A 27,859-nucleotide genomic window follows, 5' to 3' on the forward strand; every position below is an offset into this window, starting at 1 on the left:
GATTCGTAGGAGTATATAATAATATAAGACAAATAAATATGCATTTATAATGTCTCTAAATAAACTTTTGAAAATTGTAGGTATTAGAGTATTTAAAATTAAGTTAATGTTTTGAATAGACCGCGTTTTTCATCTCACGCCCAGTTTGACGTCACGATACGGGGTTCTCGAACAAACCTTACCGCACCCTATTTTATTTTTTCCAAAACAGTGTAAGTGCAATCAATAAGATGCTTAGTATACCCTATGACCTAGCAATAAAGTAAATTTTTGTATAGCAACAGATTTAGTTCCTTATTTTACCTCCAGAGAGCGCAATCGAATCTATCTACACTAGCGCAGAACGCACCAATAGGACAGAAGGGACTTTGACGCAATTTGCAAATGGCCGTGAAAAGGATTGAGCTTGAGGGTGTATGAAGTACTAAATGGTGGAAGAGGCCGTGCTAAAAACTTGTGATTAATCCCTAGTTCAGTGTAGTGTTATCGGAAAGATACAAAATGTGCCAAAAGGATAGGATCCAGTCTTAATGGTGGTTTAGGAAGCGCCGAAAACCACTGGAGGAACTACCGAAGTGATCGCTGATTGTGGGGTAAAATCCTTGCTTTATTCATTTTCGTAAAGCTTATTTTCTGTTCATATATCTGACTCCTTATAATCAATCCCGACTTACGGTATTAGGGTGTGACAAATGCATAGTCGATGAACTCTGAAATGGTCGCCGGCCGAATGCGTGGTAGGTACACCCTATGTCTGAAATTATTGTTACTAGGATGAATTAATCAATTCAGTGGTTACGATACATCAGTAGTATCGCTTAGGGGCCTACTTTACGGAAGGATATCCTGAATTTGTCGAAATATAAAGGTAACTAATTGACTATATTGTTATATGTATAGAAAATTGAAAGGCACGGCCCTCTTATATGGAGAACATCGATTTATGCGTTTGCCTTATCAATATGTAATTTTCCCCCATGTTTTTGGGCGTTATGTGCTATTTATTTGTTTTTTCTTTCCCGTTTTCTGTTAATATTGCAATATTTTTTGCAAATTTCGCTTATATGTAATGATGATATACGTGATTAATGTTTTAATTTTGCGTGCTATAATATTAAATCTATTGAACCTGGACAGTATTTATCAAAATGTCACACAATTAAATTGATATATCAATTAAAAAAAGATCTTTAAAGTCATTTTAAATCAATTATTTGGTTGTATTACTTGTAATAGTGTTAGATTAACTTCAAATAATTTTAATATACATGCTGTTGTGATATTTGTAATGGCTAAGCAAGATGCAAGATTCCATCAATACTGATACCCCATTCTGCCATGACATGCCAATTGTGTTCATCATATTCTCTAAGATGTTCTAAACCCCTTTATCAGAAAAGAATGAATTAATTTTTATTGCTGCAATATTAGTTATTTCGTACAGCAGATTTATGAATGATTTAAAATATAGTTAAATGATGTGAATGGCTTAACTAATGTCACTAAATAGAGCATATTACAAATATTTTAAAAAACTCAAATTAAATAACTTCCTTAACTAAGAATACAAAATATAATTTATTTGTGAATGATTAAATGATGAAATAATTGTTGACTATCTATTTAATCATACGCTTGCATTAAAATTACAAATTAATATGGTTAACGTAACACAATGTTTCGATTCATAACTAAAATCTTACCTTACCAAGAATATTTATTGTTTTAAATGAATGTTAACAAATATAATTTGAGTCATTGAGGAAAAACATTTAATTTCCTAGGTACATGTTGTAAATATAAATGTCAGTGGTTCTTGTATGTAACTTTTTAGTTAAATTGACAATGAGGTTGACAAAAAGGTTTCCCGTCTCTTTTAACTCTATAAATACAAATGAAATAGCAATATAATGCAGAATTATGAACATTTTACATTTGCTATTAAATTTGACTTCTAAATAAAATTGTTTTTGGAATGATAAATAACAACTTAATCGTCTTTAACTCTCTTCTTTATTTACTGCTGTATGACATATTGGTAGGTGTGTTGATGACTAGACCGAGGCTCTAAGAGCAAAGTTAATCAATTTAGAAACATTAACAGTTAAGGAAATATAGTTTTCGTCAAATCGTGATTTTTAGTCTGTTTTTGAGATGACATTGCAATTTGTCATGTCTGAATCCTTCATTATATATTCAGATCTCTTTCAGTGTCTGTCAAAATTAGTGTTGCTTGTTAATGTTAAGTCGTACAATACTGAGTGTATTATGACATAATATATTATTAATGTAAATGTGATGTTCATAATGAAAATTTGGATATTTGTTATCGGTATTAATTCAGTTTATAATGTTAATAGAATCAATGTCATGGTAACTTATTTTTCATTAAAAACACTGAAAATGAACTTTCCTTTGACCAGTAATAATATATTCATAGAAATCTTTACCATATTAAATTTAAATTTGCCCTCAATTTTAGTTATATTTCAAATTTGTCATATGAGTGAATATAATAAATTTGAAATATTACTATAATGACACAAATTAAATATAATTGTTTATCATGCATAAAAAAAGTTAGTGACAGGATTATAATAAAGGTAGCTGTGTTAAGAAAAATGATCTACAGCTTCTGCAATATCACTATTGACGTTAGCAAAATATAAACTACATAATTATATCAATATACAAGTTCAAATTTAATTAATCATTTTTACACACAGATTAAAAATAAAAAACAATAACAAAGAGGGCAGTGCTAAAGGCATATTGTCTATCTATATTCATTTGTTATTTTATAACATCACACCTGAGTACATGATCAAAATAGACATATTAAGGCCTGATAAATTAGTCTAGATTTAATCATGAGCAATAATATCTGTATGATAATTTTGAAAACCTTTATTTAAAATGCTTGATGTGTCATTAGGATTGTTTTAAAGAATATTGTTTTTGATTTTATTATCCTGATGACCTCTGTGGTTGAGTAGTGTGTACACCGTTTTTCATAGGCACGCCCCTCCGAGGTCCGATTCGATTACTGGCAGAGTCAATTTAGAAAAGTTCATTAGTTTTCTATTTTGTCTTGGATCTGGGTGGTACCTTAATTACTTCTGTTTTGTCATATGTGCTTTAGCTACTTACATTGAGTATCAGAGTGATGTATGTGACATTGTCCAATACTTATTTTATTTATTTATTTATTATCACATAAAACAACAACATTAGATAAAATTAATCGATTGAATGTTTATCTGAGAATCTACTTATTAATGTTTTTAGCAGGTGTTCAGTTTAACTATACAGCACAGCATAATTTAGCAAATTGTTGTTACAAAATAACATTTTGAGATAATACTTTTATAACCTAATACTTGTTTTGACATTATTCTTACTGCCAATGTGAATGGAACAGATACATGTACATTTCTCTTTTTCTATCATCAGTAATTTGATATTAAAAAAGAGAGAATCCTTGTAATAAAATAGCGAATATTTCTAAGTTAATATAAATTGTGAATAACAAATTGGGCTGTATCTATTCACTTTTACACATAAATGAGATAAGAAGATAGCGCTTACGATACTACATTCTTATCAAGGAATTGTAGATTTGAATCTGTGCAGAGTAAAATTTGTGTATGTTAAGAAATACAATTTTAACACATTGTAATGAAATATCATTGTCATAACATTATACTATTTTTTGAGGGTCTAACTGTAGTAGCATACTTGTTGATCTCTTTTTCGAATATATCATCACATTTTGTCAAAAGTACTAAACATGTAATTTGTTGTATTTATATGACTTAAGTTTTAAATGACTAAAACAAAATGCCTGAAATGGAAAAAGATTTATGATAGCTCAAACATGAGAATATTTTCTCAAATATGGTATTAAAATATGCATAACATTTACAAGTAATGATCATATTGTTCATTGTTATGAATAAAACAATTAAATTACATTTAGAGCATTTATTATGTTAATGTTTTGAGTTTTAAATAATAGATTAACATATTTTTTTATGTATTTCATGAAACCTTATTAAATGGTTTTAAAAGTTGGTTAAATCTCTATTTTTATATGTGTTTCATTATTTTAGTTTAGTAATATTATTAGATATATTACAGTATCACCTAAACACTTTCAGTTTGTACCAATTGGAGTCTCCCAGAGACATTAATATGACTTTCTTGTTGTTTTCTATAAGTCAAATTTTAAACTTTAAGACTCATCATTTTATTGGATATAATTATATATCCCTAGATTAGTATTAATTTTATTGTATTAAAAAAGATTCATTTGATATTTGATAGTATAATTAATCTTGATAGAGTAGCCTAGCTTATCTGGGTAGTAACCACCAACCGTATTTTCTAATGCCAAACAGTAGTATCCAGTATTGTTGTGTTGGTATGCATTGATGATTTAAGGAATGATTAATATTTATAATAGCGCCATTAGCTCATCCGCCTATCTATATCATAAAAAAATCCAATCTTTGAAGTTGTAATATTAATATGATTAAGATAAAGTTGCTTCAATTAAGTGGTCCACAACGATCCAAGAGTTTAATTTAAAGGCCGACAGCCAATTTATTGTATATAATACGTCCTCATGTTACGGAATTTTAATAACGCTTGTCGTTTTAAAGCTAATGTAATTTCTTTGTCCTTAGTCCCTGCTCATTGTATCGATTTTAAGTTTGTTTTTTTAAAGAAATATAGTCCAAGGTTCATGTTTTTATTTCTACTATGTGGTAGGGATCTGCGTGCAACTTTGTTTTTTGTTGTGTTTGAAGAAAGGGTTAGCCAGGGTATCTAAGGGGTCACGGCAGCATGCGTAAGCGATCCCGTGGCGCCCGCCGAGAGACGGTGAGGGTACCGCTGGTTTTTTAGTAGGTAAACCCGGTGGATCTGGGCGCACTCGGCGTCCAGGAAACCGGGGAGTACACCCCCCCACCACTTTCCATCATGTGGGGGAAGCGCGTAAAGCGTTTTTCCAGCGATATAAAAAGGGTATCTAAGAGGTGGTTTATATTTCTTGCACTACAAATGTCTTTGGCTAGTAGTGGACACCATTCTTTCAGGTACTCCGTCTCGTTTCCCATTTGTTATTCTGCCGATTTATATAAAATAAATAAAGAAATATTTGTTCAATTTTTGAATATGACTGTATTAATTTTGAACGTTTTAGAAATTAGTCGCGTTTTGTTTGCGTTAACGTAGCTCCGTTGCTAACGTTTAGGAAATACCCAATTTATTGAATAGTCAATTTGTTTGTACTTATCTGGGATTACAAATATATCTTTCTTTAATACGACATATAATTATTAATAATGTATACGATTGTTTAGTAATTAATTTGCATTAGTCTAATGCATTTGTTTTCTACGTGATACAGTAACGTTTTGTTTTATCCGTTATTGTATTTAATCCTTTTAATCCTTGCTTGTTAATATTGTTGAAAGTTGTGATGTATTTTATGGAATGTATTTACTTCCACCCTAATAGTAACACAAAATTGTACCGATACATAGTCTGTTTACTTATACTCGAAAAAATGAGAAAAAATCTTATTTTTTTCAAACGATAGATATATCATATAAGCATTGCAATTGGGCAGACTAATGATTGTCCAAATGACCATAAACTAGAATTTATATCCATAGCATAACACTTAATACTTTTTAAAGCAACATGTGCTTTTTTATAAGTCATTTATGTGTAATATACAATATGATACACGAGATGTATTGCTATCTATTACCTATACTTTGTTTATACGCAAGATTATACAAGAAAATGATTTAACTTTCATTTGAACATGATATAATTACTGAGAAATAATTAATCAAAAAGAACATATTTTTGGCATCTTAATGGATTCCTAACTGTGTTAATAGGGTTTAGCAGATTATAATTATATTCTATCAAATAGGTCTTGTATCATATTCGATCCCATTGGGTAGTATCCATGTATATTGCCAATATCACCTGACAGCTATACATCAGAATGTAATGGCTTGCCAATCGGAAGCCGAAATCTGATATCGTAGATAATTGATAGATGTTCCAAGTTTCATGTCATTGTTTTAAATGTATATCTCGTATCTCGAGTCAGTCGTATCTTTAATGGAATTCTGTTTAGTTTGAATTGTTTAATACAAATGTTCCAACTACTTATTTTTCATGTATGGGCGTTTTTATCATAATTAAAGGATGTCTTATTTATGTAAGTTCAGAACTCCTCCCAAATTCTGTCAGAGGGGTGGGATAAGCTCCAATCCTCAAAAGAAAGGGTCCCTTTACCTAGCAGTAACCAAAAAAAAAATGTCAGAAAATGTAATATAAAATAAACTTTTAAGGATTTTTTTACCTTATATAGCTTAAATCGATATGGACATAAAAACGAAGTATGCTGAAGTTTGTCCTTCCATGTTTTCCCAACGGTGCCTCGCATCGTTAAGCAAAATACATTGGTTAAAATCACGATATATGTATTATTGTAACCGAATATTTTGTTACTATTCTTGATAGAGTAGATTTTAGTGGTCAGATCATGCTTCGCAAAAAGACTTCCAATTTTGCAGTGCGGTTTGTTAAAAGAGTGCTTTGTATATTAGTGTCTCTTTGATTTAGCCATCTAATATATAGCAGATTAATTATTCTAACTGTACATATGTGTCTATCTCGGGGGTCGTATTCTGTATGAAAAAATCCAATTTGGAAGTGCTTTACAGTACCAGAGTTTACAAGTAGTCAAATTACTTTCTCTTTGATGTAGTCATTTTAAATATAGAAAAACAATGTTAACGTTTGTCGTAAGTGCGTCCGTCTGGTGCGCGAGAAGGAAAGCCATGAGTTTGCGTCATTCGATGACCATTTCAAGTATTCCTCGTCGTTTTTGTTTCTGCGTCATAGCGTGTTAATTTCCGTTAGCATTGAAGGCTTAAAATTTCTTATCACGTCAACTGTTTGGATACTGTACTTGAGTAAATTGTTTGCTGGAACAATAAGCCCTACGACTATTTATTTATATGTATACATCATAATGTCGTATACATATCACAATGAAAATTATATCTAAGCTAGTTTACAAAAGGGTGTTATCTTGATAAGTTTCCATCGGAAGATTATATGATTCGTATCTAAATCATTTGATTTCCCTTTAAAACGTGTCAGCAGCTGTCGAACGATATATATAACTCATATAAACCCATCTCTGATTGGACGGAACGGGACGCACGGCGACCACAGTCCCAGACGGATCAATATAACAGTAACTTTCACCGATGAATCATAAGGGAAGTCCCATAGTCATATTTTAGCAATATTATAATGCACTATGAACCCTATGATATATTTGTTGCCGACAATATATTCTTACGAATAATTTCCACCTACGTAGCATTTGGATTGAGATATGCTGTATAGAAAGCAGTTTTGTGCATTCGTAATAAAGTCTATATTCCGATGAGTTTATTCTGTATAGAAGCCGCACATACTTTTCTAGCTGTAAAGTAGATTCCATGCATAATCTATGTTCAGCACGCGTGTTTTATCAGGGTGTACTCGGGACAGTTTCGGGCGTTACTATATTATGTTATCTATCCATTGTTCATTTCTCGTTCTATATTATAATAGTTGCTAATAAAAATGATATTTTAAGCAATCGGTATTTTTATATTGAGGTCAATGTTTCTATTTTTATGTTCATCGTGTTATAGGAAAATTACCGAACCGATAATTTCAGTGAAACATAAACTTCTCGAAGTGCCAAAAGTGCAGTCCGGTCTGATTGTGGTTTCTGTTAGGTGGATATAAAAATTCATACACTTCAGATATCTTTCAATGAGTATAATATAAAGAAATATGGGTATAGATGGGTATAGTAGAGGATTATCCAGAAAACTTGCTTGTTTTAAATATTTTTATTTCTGATACGTACACGAAGTAATTGCTGAATTTTCTGCCGTTTATTTTCGTTGTGTATTCGATATGATAGCTTTAATTTGGATCGATCTAATAGATTTGTTAAACAACGAATTTGACAACTTCCAAAAGTTTCTCTAATAATAAGTTTGTAATACTGGAAACAATCAATGAATCTGCAAATTGTTTTGACTACACTGTATATTTATCTTTTAAAGATTAGTTTAAATATACCTAATATTAAAATTTATTTTGCCTTTTTGTTTCATTATATATTCATCTTATCTAATTTTTAGAAGTATCGAATTTATTCTCATGTTCCTAAACATACAGATATGGTTTGCGTCTCTTATAAAATTTAGTATTCCAAAAAATTTTGGTCACTTAATATTTTCCACAATTCACCACAAAAAGGGCATATTTTTGTCTATTATTAAATCTAATAAAATATAAGAATAAGATTTACCTTACCGTAGCTTATTACTTAGGGTATCTATCTATGGTAGTACTATACTGGTAAATGGTATGATGGTTCATATCAATCAAAGTAGGATCGAAAGTATGTTTAGAAAAACACAAACAATCTTAGTAAGATTTCACGGTCATTAAGGTACCTTAATGTACAATTTCGTCACCTGTACAATTAATTTAACCTTTTAAAATATTCAGCTGCAGAATGCCTACCCGATATAGTAAAAGAGATATTTTAAGATGTATTTCGTAACACTCGAATATCGAACAATTTTGTTTATAAAAACGAAGTGTGAGGCGCGTTTAAAATCGCTTAATAGATACCGTTGCTGAGTAATTTTACGCTTGTTATTTGACTCCGACGTACCATTTGGTTCAGGTTGTTAGATGTTTAAGCCTAACTTCAAATTTAGTATGAAAAAAGAACAGAAAATTGGAATAAGGTGTCTCTTCTCATTTTGGTCCTTCAAGTAAACGATCACATGTTTGAGTACGATTTGATTTTGTACAAAGGAAAAATGTTTTGTTTCGACGTCCGAAATGTCGGATGATCTTTAATACTTTGATTTTTTAGACATATTAATACTACTACGTAACGTTGTTGAAGACTACACCTATTTTCATAACAAGCATTTTCGTAGTTGTGTTTTGTTTGTTTTTTAATTGAGACTTCTGTAAGTGGTCAATCTGGCAATGAATAAACGATACTATGATTAGTTGTTCCACTAATACTGCTTTACTCTTAATTCTCCCTGCATAACTGCAACATCGCAGGTTGTTACTTTCGGCTAATGCTGCGCACTTATATGCTAATAGGCTTTTTTCAAAATGTGATGACAACAGTCAATAGTCTTAAAGTTGTGTCCCCTATGTCTTTTATTAAAATGGCTCAGACCGTTCAAAAGAACACGATATACTTCTGGACACTATAAAAATAACAATTAAGCCTTAAGCTCTACATATAAATATTACATACCGTAAATGGTGTACGAGGAAAAGTACAACGGAGACGAATTAAGTACGTATTTATGTGTATATTTAACACATAAATATGTACAGATGTACGATATAATTATAGCCTGTTTTTATATCCTCATTATGTTTCACTGAAAGTGTCGTTCGTATTATAAGTGAAAACGTATATAGCGTCGTATCTGTATGTAATTATAATCTTGTCTTATGGAATTTTAAAATTATTTCCTTATGGTATTTTCTTTCTGTATATATGGGTATTTATGATTATAATTGTCTTGTCAACACAAAATAACTCAAAACTATTGAGTGCCGATTTATATCGTAGGCATTAAGAAAGGATTTCTGTAAATTTCAACTTTGAAAGGGAGGAAATGGGAGGGGTAACTTTGTGTGAATATTAATGGTATAAGGTCGAAACGGACAGATAATAAATGTAGGTATATACTGCAGTATATTTGACAAACTTGCCAAAATGTAGTCGATTTTATTCGGAGATGGAGTTATTTTTAAGTTATATTGACTAAAGTTTACATGTAAAATACAAATATGAATACGTTTGTGATTACAAATAATTTTTCTGGGATAAAAAAATATTATATATCCAAGTACAAAATGCAACCTCGACGAGTTTTTTTAAAATTAATTTTCTTAGTTTTCAGTAAGAGGCGAACAGACTAATATAATAGTAACAGCAAATCTTTTGAAAAGAAACCCAAAGGCAAAGGTTTTATGTAACGTTAGACGTTTCTAACGAAAGTCCATTGCGTTATATTTTATTTATAAAGACTATCCTTAAAGTTTATAACACAATACAATATTCCTTGTTACTTTGTTTTATGACAGTCGAGGTATTTATTTTAAATGTTAACAGAGGTTTTGACACATAATTATTCTCTGTAAAAAATATGTCGTACCGAAGAGAAACGGTGTACTAATAAATGTCTTAGTATATTAAGTAATAGTTGTTGCTGTTGTGTTTCGGTTTAAAGGGTTCACTAACCCTTCAAGCCAGAAAACAACAGCCAATGTAATATTTATATAACACCTTTAATCCTGAGGTTGTTTTGTTGTTGTTGAGTTGTTGCACAAAAAAATAAAAAACGGACCAATTTAATTTTTATTCATATACAAATTATTTATTCGAAAAGTACAATCTCACTATGATCTTTAAGGATGTTCTTGTATCAAAGAAAATAAATTGAAAAAAATAGGAGTGTGACTAACGTCTTATATAAGTAATAATAATGACACCTTCATTGTCCGTTTGTTTATAATTACGGAGAGTCACGTCATGCAAAAGTTTTATTATGAACTGCGAAGTTTAGTTTCTACATGTTTTTATCCTTTACTTAGGATTATTCGATTACGTCAGAAAATACAGCACGACAGATACCTAGTCGATATAGTTTGATTTCGCCTGATTTTTCATATTAAAAGTTATTTTATCCCGATATATATTTAAAAAGCAATTTTTTATTTCTTAGAATGCTCTTATCTAATCTGTACCTAAGTTATATACATGTAAATTAACTTTTACGATTCTTTTTTTCGTTTGATTCTTTTTTGGATTGATTTTATTTTATTAGTGTATAAATATCGTTTCTTAATCCTAGATTTATACAGGGTTTTTAATTCGCCCTTTACTTAAAATTTATCGATGATAGGCCCTGATCTAGAAATAGTACTGAAAATATGAAAAAATGTTCGTTATTCTTCATTACTTTCATAGTCTTGCAAGCAAGCCAGCTTGAACTCCAAGTAAGGGCATATGCAACGAGTTACTTCTAAAACGCGAGCGAAGCCGGGGCGATAATTAGTTGATAATTAATAATAGAACGTAAATATCCCATCCATTTATCCATTTATTTGAAAGATGATTTAAAATAAGAATTTCAGTTGAAACTACAACGACTTCTTTCTTATCATTAATTAGAGTGGTATTGTTAATTCCGTACAAGCGAGATGATCGACGAAATTATTTCGTTCGTCCTGTCATATCATATCAAGTTTCTTATTATTATAATAATGCTATTACATAAAGTAACAGTCAGTGATTACACCACTGTAGGACAAAAGCCTCTGTCAGGTTATTCCCCCATCCTACTAGATGAATCTTCAACTAGGTATCCTATCGGTTGATTCGTCATGTTCGAAAAATAACCATTTTGTTCTGAATAAATAAGTAGGAAGTCAGTGGACGTTGAAGAATTTGAATCGATCATCGACTGAGCTTCGATTTGATATGAATTATTCGATAAAATTTTAGGTTGATGAAAAATTGATAAAATGATCACAAGATTAGATAAAGTGCTCTATAATTTTTCGTCGAAAGTATTTACATCACTTAATCAATAAAACAATGGCTATTGGGGTCGCTGCAGTAACAAATACTAAATAAATTCACTACTTATTTCACTCAGTTTACTTACTTGGTAGCCTCTAAAAACCCCTTACAATTTTTATGATGACAGCCATACCACCGATACTTGAATATCATCGAAGTTTAGGTGGTTGTCTTGTGTATTACAATCAGAGTTACATCGACCAATAGGAACAAAAAAAGATACTCTACTGCTGCGATAATCCTCGTCATTATGCTTAGCTGAAATAAGATTTATGAAAAAAAAAATGGATCCCTTTAACTCAAAAATGTGGCCTTTTAAAATTATCTATATTTTATGTAAAATTATTTTATATATCGGTATTTGTTTAGCATTACGCTATCGATATTCAATATCATTTATATAACTAAATTGTTGTTTTCTACGATAACTTAATGTTTAGTTTGGCATTGAGATAAAGTCGACGAGAAATCATTAGTGATATCTTTAATGTGTATTCGTTAATTGATTTATAATGCGCAATGTATGTCGGCCGGCCGAAAGTTGGTTCAAACGTTTGCGCGTGTAAAACAATTGAGAAATGTTTATAAGTAATGATAATAGATAAGAGTTTTTTTGTTTGCTCGATTAAGATTTTTTTATCGTTAGTATAGGTATATCTGATTTCTGTCCAGCCAACTTGGATGATGCGTATTTTATAACCCGTTGAACGTTATCAACTTTTTTACTCTATATTAAAGTTGTTTAGATTAAGACTTTTCTGGTGAAATTTATGTAATAAATTATTTAAATTGAATTACTGATTTAGGATCACATACCACTAAGTTCTTTTTAAAAAAGGACATAGCAACTCAAACCATAGGATCGAGTATAACCGTCTTAGCAGGTCAATGATTGCATAAGCCGCACTTTTAAGTTTGCTCGAGTTACCGTAAACGAGCTTACCCGCGCAAACTGGTTTGTACGGGTTTGCGCGCAGGCGCAGATCGAATGCTGTGGTTAGCGGCGTATTGACATTATAAGCTTTGATTGTGATTTATACTTATTACAGTACTAGTGTTTGTGGACGCAGGTGATCACTTACAGGTAGGCTGATAATCTACTCACTTGTTATATATTTTTTTGTTTTGAAAATGTTATTGATTTTTTACTTGGTAGGGCTTTGTGCAAGCCCGTCTGGGTACTCATCAGTTATTCTACCGCCAAATAACAGTACTCAGTTGTGTTCCAGTTTGAAGGATGAGTGAGCCAGTGTAACTACAGGCACAAGGGACATAACATCTTAGTTCCCAAGGTTGATGGCACATTGACGAAGTAAGGATAGTTAATATTTCTAACAGGGTCATTCTCTATCTGTGATGGTGACCACTTACCACCAGGTGGCCCATATGATCGTCCACCAACCTATACCATAAAAAATTTTTTTATTAGATTGGGCAAGCCCTCTTTGTAGTTACGATCAGATATTCTGATGACAAAGTAGTATTGTTTTGGTCGGTTTGAAGGGTGAGTGAACCACTGTAACTACAAGTGGACATTATATCTTGGCTCCCAAGGATGGTGACTCATGTAAGGGTGGTTAATATTTAATATAGCGCCAACGTTCAAATTCCGTGCTGACCACTTACCATCAGGTGGTCTATTTGCCCTTACGCCTACTTTTTAAAAATAATCCACTTATTAATCAAAGCAATTTTTACTAATGTAATAAATTGGTAAACAGGTTTAGTACCTCCTTGATAATTGTAACTAACATTCGTCTCCACTTGCAAATTTAGTTTTAACGTGTTTTTGTATATGAACATACATATACTTTGATAATTCTATTTTTGATTATCGCTCGTCACCTACCCCAAACAACCCTCTTGATAATTCTATTTTTGATTATCGCTCGTCACCTACCCCAAACAACCCTCTAAAGTGTCACAGGTAACAGCATACCACAACGGATCCTAGAATAAATATAAATCTAATTTTTAATGGACCAAGCGTCAAATACTCTTTGTCCCCTTCACACTTGTAGCTTGAATTGTATGTCCGAAAGTGACAAACAAAGGCTCAACAAAACAGTTGTTAGTATATATAGCGTTTATAAATAGTACGTCAGACTCAGAACTAAAACAATGGGCCGGTGTTAATAGAAACTGCACGATCGTAATTTATTTAAAGCTATTTCATCATACTTTTATTATAAAGTACTTTGTTTGTTGTTTTTTTTTCGTGGATCTTGAGAAATTTATCAATTGAAATGGAAGTTTTGAATTTTTATAGGTTTTAAATGAGATTATACTCAATTCTACGAATGATAGCAAACGAAGCAACTATCACAGAAAAGGAGCAAAGCAAATTGCTACTATGAAAACAATAATTGTATTATAGTATTTTAATATCTATTTTAATTTACTAATAAAAAAATATGGCGTGAACTATTTGAGTCCTAATAATTTAGTTTTGGAATAAAGGAAATCAAATGTACTTCCTGACTGTTAGGCGTTTCCTTTGCATTTAGATGCCTTCATAGGCTGTTAACGCACTTTCAAGCCCTCCGGTGTATCAGATACCCATGATAGTGACACTTCCCATCAGGTGATCCTTTCGCCACCTATAGCATAAAAAAGCAGAATATTTAAATCACTTCACTCTCCAAGAATACACCGCCAAAAACCATCAGTGTTTAATTGTAAATCAAATCAAAATAAACTTTATTCAAGTAGGCTTTTACAAGTACTTTTGAATCGTCATTTTACAATTAAGTGAAGCTAACTTTACAATTAAGTAAATAATAACGATTGTCTAATAACATGTTCATTGAAGAAGTTGCTTCTTTATTATTCTCTAACGCCACGAGAACTAAAATAGAAGTTTAATTAATGGTTTTATTGAAGAATGTATTCAAGTAGTTATCTCACTCCATCTGTACAATAACACTAAAAACTAAACATATCAACTCATTTAAACAAATAACAAAGATTCTTGATAGATGCTAGTTAGTACGCGAGAAATGTAAATAAATTTTATACTTTGGATGTCTATGAACTAAGATAACCTTAGAGATCATTAAGAGCTTAATTAGTAAATAAATAGCACGTAAATGTACTGCTGGGCATAAACTCTTGAGAAGGTGTGGGCTGTATTACACCACGCTGGGCCAATGCGTGTTAGTAGATTGAAAGCTTATTTATTGGTCTATTTCACTTCGTTCATTTGTGGGCTATATTATATATAAGTATAGCTCAGAAATGGATTTTCCAAAAAAATGGTTATAATTCATTCTTTGTTATTAGAAATAGATTTATTTCTTGGCAATCCATTCATTCAAATTTTTCAGGAAGGTGGGAAGGAAAATAGTGCCTTTCTTACCTTTACGAAGTTGTAATGTTATATAAATCCCGTGTGAAGACATACAAACTGAAGTCTTAATTATATTACTGATTATTATTTAAGTGTAAAAATAATAACTGTGTCCTTTTGTAGAAGCTCTAAAGATTTCACATTTTGTATCGATGGTAGTTTTTCACTAAAATGTTTTGATTTTAATATCTGGTGCATTTTTTTATTACGTATCTTATGTTAGTCGTGTAAGATCCTTAATAATTTATCCAATATAAACCAAACGATTACGATATTATATTGGATAAATTATTAAGTAGATTTTTTTATTTTTCTTTAAACAATATAAAAATATATTCCTCATAATCAATTATTTCCGTGGACTTCTTCCTTTGAGGAGAAGGTTAGGAAAATATTATATGGATTTGTTTAAAAAAAAAAACAGTCGCATCCTTTGATCTACACCGATGAACGTTTGCAACACCACAGTAACGCAATAGAGGTGAAATTCGTTGCACTGACGTCATTCAAACGTTGCACATACAAACGTATTCATATCCATACTAATTATTCAAATTTATTTGTAAATAAAAATTAATAAAGTGTTTCACATCAATATATCGTATAATCAACGAGCCATTGCTAAAAGTAAAACGTAATTGTTCGATGTATATTTGAATACATCATTGTGCTATATACGGCGTTCGGTTATGGTATCAATTGTGAAGTCACATGGCTATGTGTAGGGAAAATCAATGTGTATTTATAAAGTGAAACTAACTTGGTACGCTTTACAGTCGGATGTATTTCCTAATCAAACATACTTTTGTTAATAATATTAGTATAATATTCTATTGATTGATTAATTTTTTTTTATATATATACTCAGCTCACTCGTCATTTCAATTAGATTTTGTGTCCTTTTGAAGGGTGAGTAAGTGAGCCAGTATAATAACAGGCACAAGGGTCATATCATCTCAGTTCTCATTGGTGGCGCATTGGCGATATAAGGAATGGCCGCAATAAAATATTTACGTGGCCTATTTGCTTGTCCTGCAATAATATAAATCGTCTTGTCCTCACAAACGTGTAGTCCATGGTTCTGCTGTGTATATACTATATACTACATTCAAATAAAGAATGTAGTTTTGTTTAACCAGGCAGTATCACAATATAGATTAAAAAGGTAAAATTGGTTTTAATTTTGTATTCGTTTGTCAGCAAAACACGGTCATGTAAAGCACATTTATTCAAATGATAACCTTAAGGGAATTAAGCTTACCTTCCTGGTGTTATCAGCTGTTTTAATTGGATTGCCACTCGGCTACTTAAGAGTAAGAATAATATTTACTATTAATCGGAAACGTTGTACGTTCAGTTCAAAATTATTTGTAGACTGACGAACAGACTTCTCACGAATGCTGATTAATAAAGAAAATTATCTAAATTCAATGACTGAATTATGAATCTCTGTACCAGTGAAACATATGAAATAGAATTGGATCGTAATCACATATTAGTACAGATATATTCTTTATTAATGTATGATGGCGCTTTCGTAGCCCACCTGGGTAGGTATAACATCATATATTCTACCGCCAAACAGCAATTCCTAATGTTGTGTTTCGGTTTGAAAGATGATATAAAATTTAGTTACCGAAGTTGGTGGTGTATTTCTGACGCGAGGAACTGTTTTTTGGACGATCGGTTATTTGATGATACCACCCATAGATATTGGAGTCGTAAGACACTAAAAATAGAAAATATATATTTTATAAATATGTTTGTAACGTCAAATGACTATATTATTAACCTAACCTAACCAAATAGCTATGTATATTATTATATTATACATTGGAATTTCATGAGTTGGTGTATTATATATATTTGTATGATATTTGTACAATATAATAATATATTGAATTTTAATTTAATTTATTTGAGTGAAATTTACAACGAATTAATCCTTTTTGTATAGTCAATGACTCAACTCTGGTTGAGTTTCTCTATCTATATTATGCAATTTAAAATAATCCCGACATAATTTTATCTAAATATCATTCAAATAGAAATAAAAATAAAAGCAAATCATCAAAAAATCTAGCGTTTCGTTTAAATTCATGTAAATTTAAACGAATGAGTAAAAATATATTTGACGACGTCACAATTAAAACGCTTCAATCAAGCGGAGCGAAAGCGCTCGTGACGCGGAGTCATCTGTGTGGGTACGACCTGTGCTTTCGAGTGAATGTTTGTCGTAGATTTTAAACGTAATAGACTATGCACATTTTCAAAATACATACGGTAATATACTGAAATGTAAACTTTTATTGATATTAGACATTTTAATTATACTAGCGATCCGCCCAGTCTTCGCACGGTTGATACTAAGTATACTACAGACTTTGTTTCCGTTTCTTTACTATATTGTGTGGCATCAAAATCCGTTCCCTATGTATGCTAAAGATTTAAGCATACATAGGGATGTAGGGACAGAGAAGAGAAAGCTACTTTGTTTCATACTATTTAGTGATTAGGCAACCGATTTTGTTACATGTAGTGTGCTAGCTGTTGACGTTTAAATATGTTGGAAGCATGCGAATACTCAATAATTGTTTTGGGATTTGGACCATCAATCGAACACTAAAACATATTTTAGTTTACTGGGTTCCCATGTCGCCACTAATAGGCGGAAGGCTTCTTTTTTATGATAGTGTCAATAACTAGTGATTCTTTCTTTGCAGCTTGGTGCCGAGTGCGTAGCAAGAGTCTAACGTAAGCAAGGAAAAGTTTCTACGCCAAAAATGAACGAGTTAGACAGCCTGCGCCAGGAGGCGGAAACTCTTAAGAATGCTATCCGGGTACGTAAAAACTATAAAACGATCCATTTGAAGGATTATAAAGCTTGTTCTTTTCCGCAGTTTCGGTTAAAAAGGTTATTGAAAGGTAAATTACGCGCACAAATGAACACATATTTGAAATTTATAACGGTTGACTTATACATCTCCAAATTGCCAGATTTCGCAGCGTATATGGCCACTGATGTGCCATATGCTTAATATATTCCTCGTCTAGGATACACGGTTTTACACTTTGTATTAAGGTTGTCAGTTACCCTGAATGCTAAAAATACCATATGCCATGTGTAATTACATCAGTTATTAATTTAACGACCTTGTGTCCCTAAAGAAGTCACGTGTAGGCGTTGGATACTGCGCCGTGACTATTCCCTCGGTATTATAACTCTATTACTTGGTATTATATTCATGTAGAGTTAATGAGTTTTTCTCTCAAGTAATGTCTCAAGTTTGGATGTTGGACGTTTACATCCTTGTGCTCGGAAAACACATAAAGCCATTGGTTCAACGCTTCAACTCTTCCATCTTATAAGATTGCGATCCAATTGCTATGTAAAGAATCCAAAAGAGTGCATGTGTGTTTATGCACACATTTAAATCATTTATCAAACCAAAATAAGCATTACTTTTAGAAACATTTATGGGCAGAAAGGGTCAAGTCTACAGAAGACTCCAGTAATTATATTTTATGGCATTTTCCAAATCAAAGTCCAAATGTAAGAATTCCCGTGTAAACTATCTCGTTACAGACAGAATTATTATTTCCAAGTCCACGCTATAATATCATAGATTGATATGTACAGATAGAAACTTGTGCAAGAAATGCCAAGTAATTAGTCAATATGGTCGCACAAAATCTTCTGCTAGGAATTTCTTGACTTCCTTAGAGGTGAGGCTTGCATTTCGCAGATGTTGCTTTAAAAGTTACAATAAGACACTGCCAAAAAGTACGTCCAATACATAAGTATATTGAGTGACTCGAATCATACGCGCTACGTAGGCACAATATCCGCAAGGTCGATTAAATCCGGCGGTCACGGACGTTTTGCGAGTTTTCTCGGGAAATGTTTTAATCTTAGTGAGTTTTCGTGTGAAACGGTGCGTGATCGGGTTGTTTAGCGAGTGCTCAATTGTCGGTCCGATATTCTGGAAACTAATCGTCGTTACGTTTTAAGGTGAAAGCTTCGAATTCGAATCGTTTTCAATTATTAATTCGTAGAAGCTGACATGAGCGCTGTCAATTATTTTCACTGAATCACGTCGAAATCGTTAAAATTTAAGACAGTTGTTTATGAAACAAGAATATTGCATCTACATAATAATTTGTAAGGTTGTTTTTTTTTTTTTTAATTAAGAGCTTTGTCGCTTAAGCGACTATGTCGCCCTGTTATTGAACATTTACATTAATTCAGCTTCTTTGTACACTATCAATCAATTTATACAATTTCTTCGCCGAGACAGAATCAGGTATGGACAGAATACTGTTACATTCTCCAACGTTACAAAAAAACAGCTTATCACAAAAGATTTGGCGTCTTATGGTTTCGTTCTTGACACACCCCATCAAAACATGATAGGCATCCTCCACAACTCCACAAACAGAGCAATAAGGATGCGGAACCACTCCCATCAGATGCGAAAATTTTCCTAATGGAATGTGTCCAGATCGCAACCATAAAGCAGTGACTACGTCTTTCCTATTCAATAATACTGTGTCAATCCAAGGCAGATTAGGTGGGAAAGGTTGTATGGTCCGATACCAGATGCCCTTGTCCTTCGACCATTTATCAAAATATGTAAGGTTGTTGTTAGTGGTATTTGCCTTAAATATGATGTATTGTTCTTCATGCAGGATGCCCGTAAAGCGGCATGCGACACGTCGCTCGCGCAGGCGACGGCCAACCTGGAGCCGATCGGGCGCATTCAGATGCGCACGCGCCGCACGCTGCGCGGACACCTCGCCAAGATTTACGCGATGCACTGGGGCAGCGATTCTAGGTAACGTGTATACATGTTGATGACGTGTTGATAGATGACAATCTCCTTCTCAGAATTGCTAGAAATCCTGGAAACCATACAAGCCTCATAGGTTCTCCAGTACACGTATTTAATAAGTATATTCTTAAGAGCTGAGATGGCCCAGTGGTAAGAACGCGTGCATCTTAACCGATGATTGCGTGTTCAAACCCAGGCAAGCACTACTATATATATGTGCTTAATTTTTGTTTATAATTCATCTCGTGCTCAGCGGTGAAGGAAAACACTCGTGAGGAAACCTGCATGTGTCTAATTTCATCGAAATTCTGCCACATGTGCATTCCACCAACCCGGATTGGAACAGCGTGGTTTATAATATATTCCAAACCCTCACTTTAATGGACGAGGAGGCCTTATCTCAGCAGTGCGAAATGTACAGGCTGTTACTTTACTTTTTACTTTTTTACTTTATTCTTTACGAGTTTTGTGTGAAAATGAAAACGAGTTTTCATGTGTTATAGATTAATAATAATAAAACAAACTTGAAATTATCATTGAAACTTAATATTTAAATATGGAAATGGGTTTACTGTTTGTTTGACCATCAAATTGGTAATGCATTGATTGATTGAATGATGTTGAATGGAATGGTATTTGAATTAAAATTACATAAATTCGGACGACGTTAAATTTGGGTGCCTGGTGATAGATAAACTAACGTCTACGGTTAGTGAATTACAATTTGGGTGTGCGTTCGACAGATTTATATTCTACAGGGCCTAGCCCTGTTTCATTCAAGATATTCCCAGGATTCAAGTTATTTGTGGACTAAGATCAATAAAATAATAGAAAACATGTTCTTTTTAGAAGAAATTGCGTTAGGCTCGGTTTCCATCACAGGACACTAATTGTTGTAAAGAACAGCATTGTAAATTTGTTCATTTGAAAAGAGCAACTATGCGAGTTTCTTACCTAGAAGAAACTTGTCACTAGAGGCTGCTTTTAATTTTGAAACGATGGTAGTATTTACTTATCGACGATTCAAAAACGCTTCATTGTGAAGTTTACTTGAATAATATTGATTTGATTTATATAATAATTTAACTAGAGTTATATTAAGTTAGAGAGATTATAAAAGAAACTGTTACATAACAAAATAATCTATCGATATTTCCTCAAGACGATCGATGGAAGGAACGAATGCGAGATTGTACGAATAACAATAACAATGGTTTCCGGTGAAATCCGCTCATTTCACGTGTAAATAGGTCGTATTTATTTATTTTGTATCTATTAAGAGTCGTGTATAAAAGAAAAAAAAATCAAATACAAGGACACTATTGGAGAGATAAATTGCTGCGATTTGATTGGTTAATCCACATTTGGGATAAGAGGTGTATTGCTACCAAAATTGTGCAAAAATGTTTCAATTTCCACACAACAAAAACATAAATATAGTATTTTAAAATTAACAAGAGAAAACTCTTTTTATAGTTACAGTATCTGTTATAAAAAGAAATGTATTTAAAATAATATGCGTAAAATTATTTGTTACAAGTTTGAATTCAGCATCATTAATGTTTCTATCGATTGGAACATTTTTGCACAAGTCGGAATTATAAGTTGCCTAAGTATGTGTATTTATATAAAAATGTTTTTATAATAAATAATCTTTAAATGTCTCATTACTGAGCTTTTTAAGGATAGTATTAATAGCTTATTTCACATCTACGTGTTGTGTATACATATTTTTGTGCACGTAGACTTAAATATTACACAAATAAGGTTCTGTGTCCACGTGTGTTGATTTTGTACATGTATTTCATACTTAATGACCATTTAATCGACGATTCGAAGTTTACTTGAATAAAATACATTTGATTTGATCTCAGCAAGTTTTCAACGTTTTGAAATTTGCTGAGATCTATTTTTATTACCCACTCCGTTTATTGTATACGTTACCGAGTGTTGAAGGAATAGTTGACAGAATGGATTTTCTCTTTATAAATGTGAAGTGAAGCTCAATTGTAAGATCTAAATATTGCTGTAGTTACTCGCAGCTTGGCTCGCGAATATATTAACAAATTAACTTAAAGTAACACGTTGATGATTGGTTGTATACCAAAAGGTCTTTGTTTCCAAAAGATCAGCCAAGCCACCCTTCTCGGGCTCTAGACTATTAGTGTGCCAAATTTCATTTAAATCGGTCCTGTAGAGTTACTTTTGCAATTACAATGAGGAATGAGGTCTTTTTCCGCAATTTTTGAAACCATATTGATATTTATCATTAACAATCTGAATATAAAAATGTTGCAAGTAAAAAAACAATTGAACATTTCAAATCGTCAAAATAAGTGTATGTAACGTGTGTAAAGTTGTCCGCTGAGCTAACTCCAAAACGCCGCGTCCCCCAGGAACCTGGTGTCGGCCAGCCAGGACGGCAAGCTGATCGTGTGGGACAGCCACACGACGAACAAGGTGCACGCCATCCCGCTGCGCTCGTCGTGGGTCATGACGTGCGCGTACGCACCGTCGGGCTCGTACGTCGCGTGCGGCGGCCTAGACAACATTTGCTCCATCTACAGGTAACCCCAGCCTGCCAGGAAGGTGGTCACATAGCAGGAAGTATCTCACCTTGAACCCTTGAACTGCCTTTAGTGGCTGAGAGCCGAGACGGTTCAGAAGTTAGAACGCGTACATCTTAACCGATGATTGCGAGTCCAAACACAGGCAAACTTGAATATGCATGTGCTTAATTTGTGTTCATATAATTCTCGTGTTCGGCGGTGAAGGAAAATATCGTCAAGAAAACTGTATGTCTAATTTCATAGAAATTCTGCCACATGTGTATTGGAAGAACATGGTGGAATATGTCCCAAAATCTTCTTCTCAGAGGGAGAGGAGAGGTATATTAAGCCAGCTGTGGGAAATTTACAGGCTGTTGTTGTAGTGTCTATAGTTGAAGTGACACTGATGTCAATGATCTCCTTCGACTGAAAGTTAACTGTATTGTAGGACTTTAGATTGAGTTCTATCACAAGTTTACAGTTATAGTTATGGTCTCGTTTGGGTCTGATGGAATAACTAGATATTGGTAGAAAAAGCATACTATTCGATACAAGATTTTGTAGATGATAAAAAAGCGTGGAGTTAATACCTGTTGACTTCCAAGCAGGATACATAAATTGAAATAATTGTATTTAATTAACATGACGTTGTATTTTTTAAATGTTAAAAAAGAGTTACTACTGAGTTTCTTGCCGGTTCTTCTCGGTAGAATCTACTTTCCGAACCGGTGGTAGCTTCACTTAATTGTAAAATGACGATTCAAAAGTGCTTATAAAAGCCTACTTGAATAAAGTTTATTTTGATTTTGATTTTGTCTGCTCAGCCTCAAGACGCGCGAGGGCAACGTGCGCGTGTCGCGCGAGCTGCCGGGACACTCTGGCTACCTGTCCTGCTGCCGCTTCCTCGACGACAACCAGATCCTCACCAGCTCCGGTGACATGACTTGGTGAGTTGCCCGTTTAAATAGCTCTCGAAGCGAATCGATATCATTTGTATCGTGTGCAAGTAATTTTGAAATAATTTGACGACCTCCATGGTCGAGTGGTGTGTACAACGGTTTTCATGGGTACGCCACTCTGATGTCCCGGGTTCGATTCCCGGCCGAGTCGATGTAGATTACCATGAGCTTTCTATGTTGTCTTGGGTCCGGGTGTTTGTGGTGCCGTCGTGACCTCTGATTTCCATAACACAAGTGCTTCAGCTACTTACATTGGGATCAGAGTAATGTATGTGAAGAGAGCTGAGATGGCCCCGTGGTTAGAACGCGTGCATCTTAACCGATGATTGCGGGTTCAAACCCAGGCAAGCACCACTATATATATATGTGCTTAATTGTGTTTATAATTCATCTCGTGCTCGGCGGTGAAGGAAAACATCGTGAGGAAACCTGCATGTGTCTAATTTCATCGAAATTTCGCCACACGTGCATTCCACCAACCCGCATTGGAACAGCGTGGTGGAATACGTTCAAAACCCTCTCCTTAATGGAAGAGGAGGCCTTATCTCAGCAGTGGGAAATTTACAGGCTGTTACTACTTTAATGTATGTGATATCTCATATTTCGATCGCTTCGAGCCGTAGTCTGCTCTGTGTGTGTGCGTGTGCGTGTGCTGATGCGTGTGTGCGTGCGTGTGTGCGTGCGTGTGCTGATGCGTGTGTGTGTGTGGCAGCGCGCTGTGGGACATCGAGACGGGGCAGCAGTGCGGGCAGTTCACGGGGCACACGGGCGACGTGATGTCGCTGTCGCTGGCGCCCGACCAGCGCACGTTCGTGTCGGGCGCGTGCGACGCGTCCGCCAAGCTGTGGGACATACGCGACTGCCAGTGCAAGCAGACCTTCCCGGGGCACGAGAGCGACATCAACGCCGTCACGGTGAGCCAAACTTACCTATAGTCTGTTCGCGTTAAGAATGCAGTGAGTTGTCATTGTTTACCGGCCTTACTCCGCCCCCTGACCAATCAAATCTTTTTAAAAGAAGGGTAAAGGTTTATGTATATTTGTGTTAAAAATTAAAATTCCAACAAATTATATTTGTTTTAAAGACTAAGTGTAATGAATTTAAAAAATACACATTAACGTAAAAACTCGAAATTGAGTCATTAATATTTTAATCACTATTACTATATAGTGTTTATAGTAAAATAATTTTCTGCAGCGAGTTCGTCAGCGAGACATCATCTAAATCCCACATGGCAAATCTTGTAAGACGTAGTCGTAGCTTTTCTCGCACTTTTATTTATACAAATTAGCGTTGTATTTTTTTTTTAATATCAGTTAATAATAATAAAAATTTAATTTAAATAATAAAAATACCTGTTAATAATTAATTAAATCCACAACCATCACGTTCGAACTTGACTTTGTAATTTGAAAATATTTGATTGGTCAAAGGGGCCGGTAAACAATGACAACTCACTGCATTCTTAACGCGAACAAACTATAGTGGATGTCATCGATTTGCAACAACATCTACTGGAATAGGCTATTTGACAATGCGACAAATAAATTGTGAATTATTGTAATCAGTGTATATTATGAGTTTATAAATGGTTATTAACTAACGAAAGTTGAAAATAATACTTAATTTATTCAAAAATCAATAAATAAAAATGCATTTTTTCAAACGTTTGTCACGTGATACAAAACACTCCTGATTGGCCGGGCTTATGGTCAAGTCACTTTCTCGTAAACTTTGTTTTTCTACTATATGTACCACAGATTAAAATACAGGAAAGTGACGTCACCGACCCCATTGCAGCGCCATATTGTTCAAGTAGCGATTTTGCGCGCTATTTAAATATGTAATTTTAAATATGATATTTTTCGGCAAATATGTATTTGAAATAAAAAAAAAACTTTTACTGAGTTCCTTTACATCTACTAAATAATATAAAATGTATTTTTAAAACCAGTCAAATAGCCTATTGTAAGAAAATATTAACTATTTTTTAAATAAGTAGAAACATAAATATTCAGATGATTCGATATTGATTTATTATCATAAGCAATAACTATGTCTTACCATAATAATACAGGAAATTTTATAATAAGACAAGACTTAGTAGTACCAACTAACAACATAACTTTGATTTTACGATATGTAATAGCTAATTGAACAATAAATACGAAGTTTAACTTGTGATCACATGGAACGAAAATATTCACTTATTTTAATCGTAAATGTCATCTTTAAAGTTAAATCAGTTCAATGTGACAACGATGATAGTGATTTTTTTTTTACATTTTTAATTGTAGTTCAAAGCCAACAAATAAAAAACATAAAGAAGGCAAAACGATCAATAAATACAGATCTGTGAAAACGATTTTCTTTCATTATTAACTGTATGGAGTAGTATGAGTATAGTGTGTGGGTTGTGGGTTGCAGTGAATTGTATGGAGTTGTATGAGTCGATGTGTGAGTTGAGTGTGTGTGTGTGTGGTTGCAGTTCTTCCCGTCGGGCTTCGCGTTCGCGACGGGCTCGGACGACGCCACGTGCCGCATGTTCGACATCCGCGCCGACCAGGAGCTGGCCATGTACTCGCACGACAACATCATCTGCGGCATCACGTCTGTCGCCTTCTCCAAGTCCGGCCGCCTGCTTCTCGCCGGCTACGACGACTTCAACTGCAACGTCTGGGACTCCATGAAGAGCGAGCGCGCCGGTCGGTACAAACCCCCCCCCCCCCCTTACTGACTGTCTCACGACTCCAGCTCTGGGAGCTAGGGCTTCGTTAGGAAGCTTATATAGCGATATCCGTGGTCGAGTGGCGTGTACGTCGGTTTTCATTGGTACGCCACTCCCGAGGTCCCGGGTTCGATTCCCGGCCGAGTCAATATAGATTATCATTAGTTTTCTATGTTGTCTTGGGTATGGGTGCTTGTGGTACCTTCGTTACTTCTGATTTTCCATAACACAAGTGCTTAAGCTTTATTACATTGGGATCAGAGTAATGTATGTGATGTTGTCTCATATTTATTTATTTATCCCCTCTAGGAAGGTATCTGGGAGTGCTATGCACTCATGACCCCTTACTATCGTAGTCATTGCCTTCATAGTTTGTTTAATTCTGTTTTGTTATTGGAAGATATTATTATATGAAGTTCATTAAACAAATGATAAAAAAAACAGTACTACTTATAACACATTAAATTACCAAGCGACAATATATTAGTAATTGTTAATATGTTCCTAAATAAGCTTGTTTAAAAATATAAACAAAAAAAGGAAAAATGTGCTGCAATTATACATATGAGTCACAGAGCTCGTTTAATCCATTGCTAAGCCATAAGTCATTATAATTAAAAATATAACTACTTAATAATTTATATTGCCAATGTCTAACTTTAAGTTTTTTGTCACCAGGTATCCTTGCCGGCCACGACAACCGCGTGTCGTGCCTCGGCGTGACGGAGAACGGCATGGCCGTCGCCACCGGCTCCTGGGACTCGTTCCTGCGCATCTGGAACTAAGCTCCCCCCCCCCACCGCCACACCCCCCACGCCCCCCTCTGTTTGTGCTGTGCGTCAACTTTGAAACGAGCTAAGAAAGAAATTTAAACCGTTATCGTTATGTATCGGCTAGAATTTATGGAAAATTGTGTTCACCGCTTACGAATCGATGAGATTGTTGCAATCGATCCATTTAAGAGTATAAACGAATCGATTGTCTCGAACGATCGATGTGGAATATTATCGCTCAAATATTTAAAAAAAAAATAACAATTTTGTATGTTAGATCGAAAAAATACGAGTCGAATTTCAAACTTGATGCACACCACGCACGACGCGCGCTTCGCTATCCGAACAAAATGGCCGAACACACAAAATGGCGTCTGATTTATAATTTTATATGAATATCGAAGGCGCGCGTCATTTCATCCCAATATGATTGATGCGGTGCGTGAATGGGTCGCGTAAATGCTTTTTCTATGCGAATATATTTTTTTTTATTTGATGAACCTACCGCGTCCCACTCATTTGAAAATAAACTTTACCTCTTATTATATAAAGGTCATGTTCGAACGCTTCTGTGTTTAATTTCGCGGGGCGGTACTAGGCTGTAAGCTCGATGCTACTCTGATCTGATTACCAGTTCGACGCAATTTTAAACCCTGTCGCGACGTAATAGAGTCGTTTTTACAGGGCACGACTTTCTTCGCTTATTTATTGTATACATAGGTAACTTCTAACAAGGATGAAGCATTTAAGGGAGAGTATAGTTAACTAAGTGTGAGAGATGTGTGTTTGTCAGTCCCACTGTTCATGATATATTTATATGTACGATAGAATAGACTTCGGAGTCCGTCTGCGGACGGCTAGCGCGGTCCTTCTTGTTTCTTTTGATTGGTGAGTCTTCATTTGATTGATCTTTAATATTAATGTACAGTCGGGGT

At 33.9% G+C, this 27,859-nt stretch overlaps 1 protein-coding gene across 1 annotated transcript; it reads left to right on the plus strand.

The window, feature by feature from the left end:
* The first annotated feature begins 341 nt into the window (after window positions 1–341).
* On the plus strand, window positions 342–27,171 carry LOC124540579 (guanine nucleotide-binding protein G(I)/G(S)/G(T) subunit beta-1). Its single transcript, XM_047118263.1, has 8 exons — window positions 342–593; window positions 17,807–17,923; window positions 19,773–19,918; window positions 22,312–22,482; window positions 23,289–23,411; window positions 24,136–24,337; window positions 25,912–26,128; window positions 26,830–27,171. The coding sequence occupies exons 2-8, from the start codon at window positions 17,867–17,869 to the stop codon at window positions 26,934–26,936; spliced, it is 1,023 nt and encodes a 340-aa protein (XP_046974219.1). The 5' UTR covers window positions 342–593; window positions 17,807–17,866; the 3' UTR covers window positions 26,937–27,171.
* The last annotated feature ends 688 nt before the right edge of the window (window positions 27,172–27,859 follow it).

This window comes from Vanessa cardui, chromosome 25, assembly GCF_905220365.1.
Source record: "Vanessa cardui chromosome 25, ilVanCard2.1, whole genome shotgun sequence".
NCBI classification, from domain to species: domain Eukaryota; kingdom Metazoa; phylum Arthropoda; class Insecta; order Lepidoptera; family Nymphalidae; genus Vanessa; species Vanessa cardui.

What these genes read in the sequence shown, in the direction of transcription:
- LOC124540579 (XM_047118263.1), top strand. Translation starts at nt 17,867, where the DNA reads ATGAACGAGTTAGACAGCCTGCGCCAGGAGGCGGAAACTCTTAAGAAT. An exon ending in CACTGGGGCAGCGATTCTAG is followed by an intron (nt 19,919 to 22,311) that starts GTAACGTGTATA and finishes CGCGTCCCCCAG; the next exon opens with GAACCTGGTGTCGGCCAGCC. An exon ending in AACATTTGCTCCATCTACAG is followed by an intron (nt 22,483 to 23,288) that starts GTAACCCCAGCC and finishes TTGTCTGCTCAG; the next exon opens with CCTCAAGACGCGCGAGGGCA.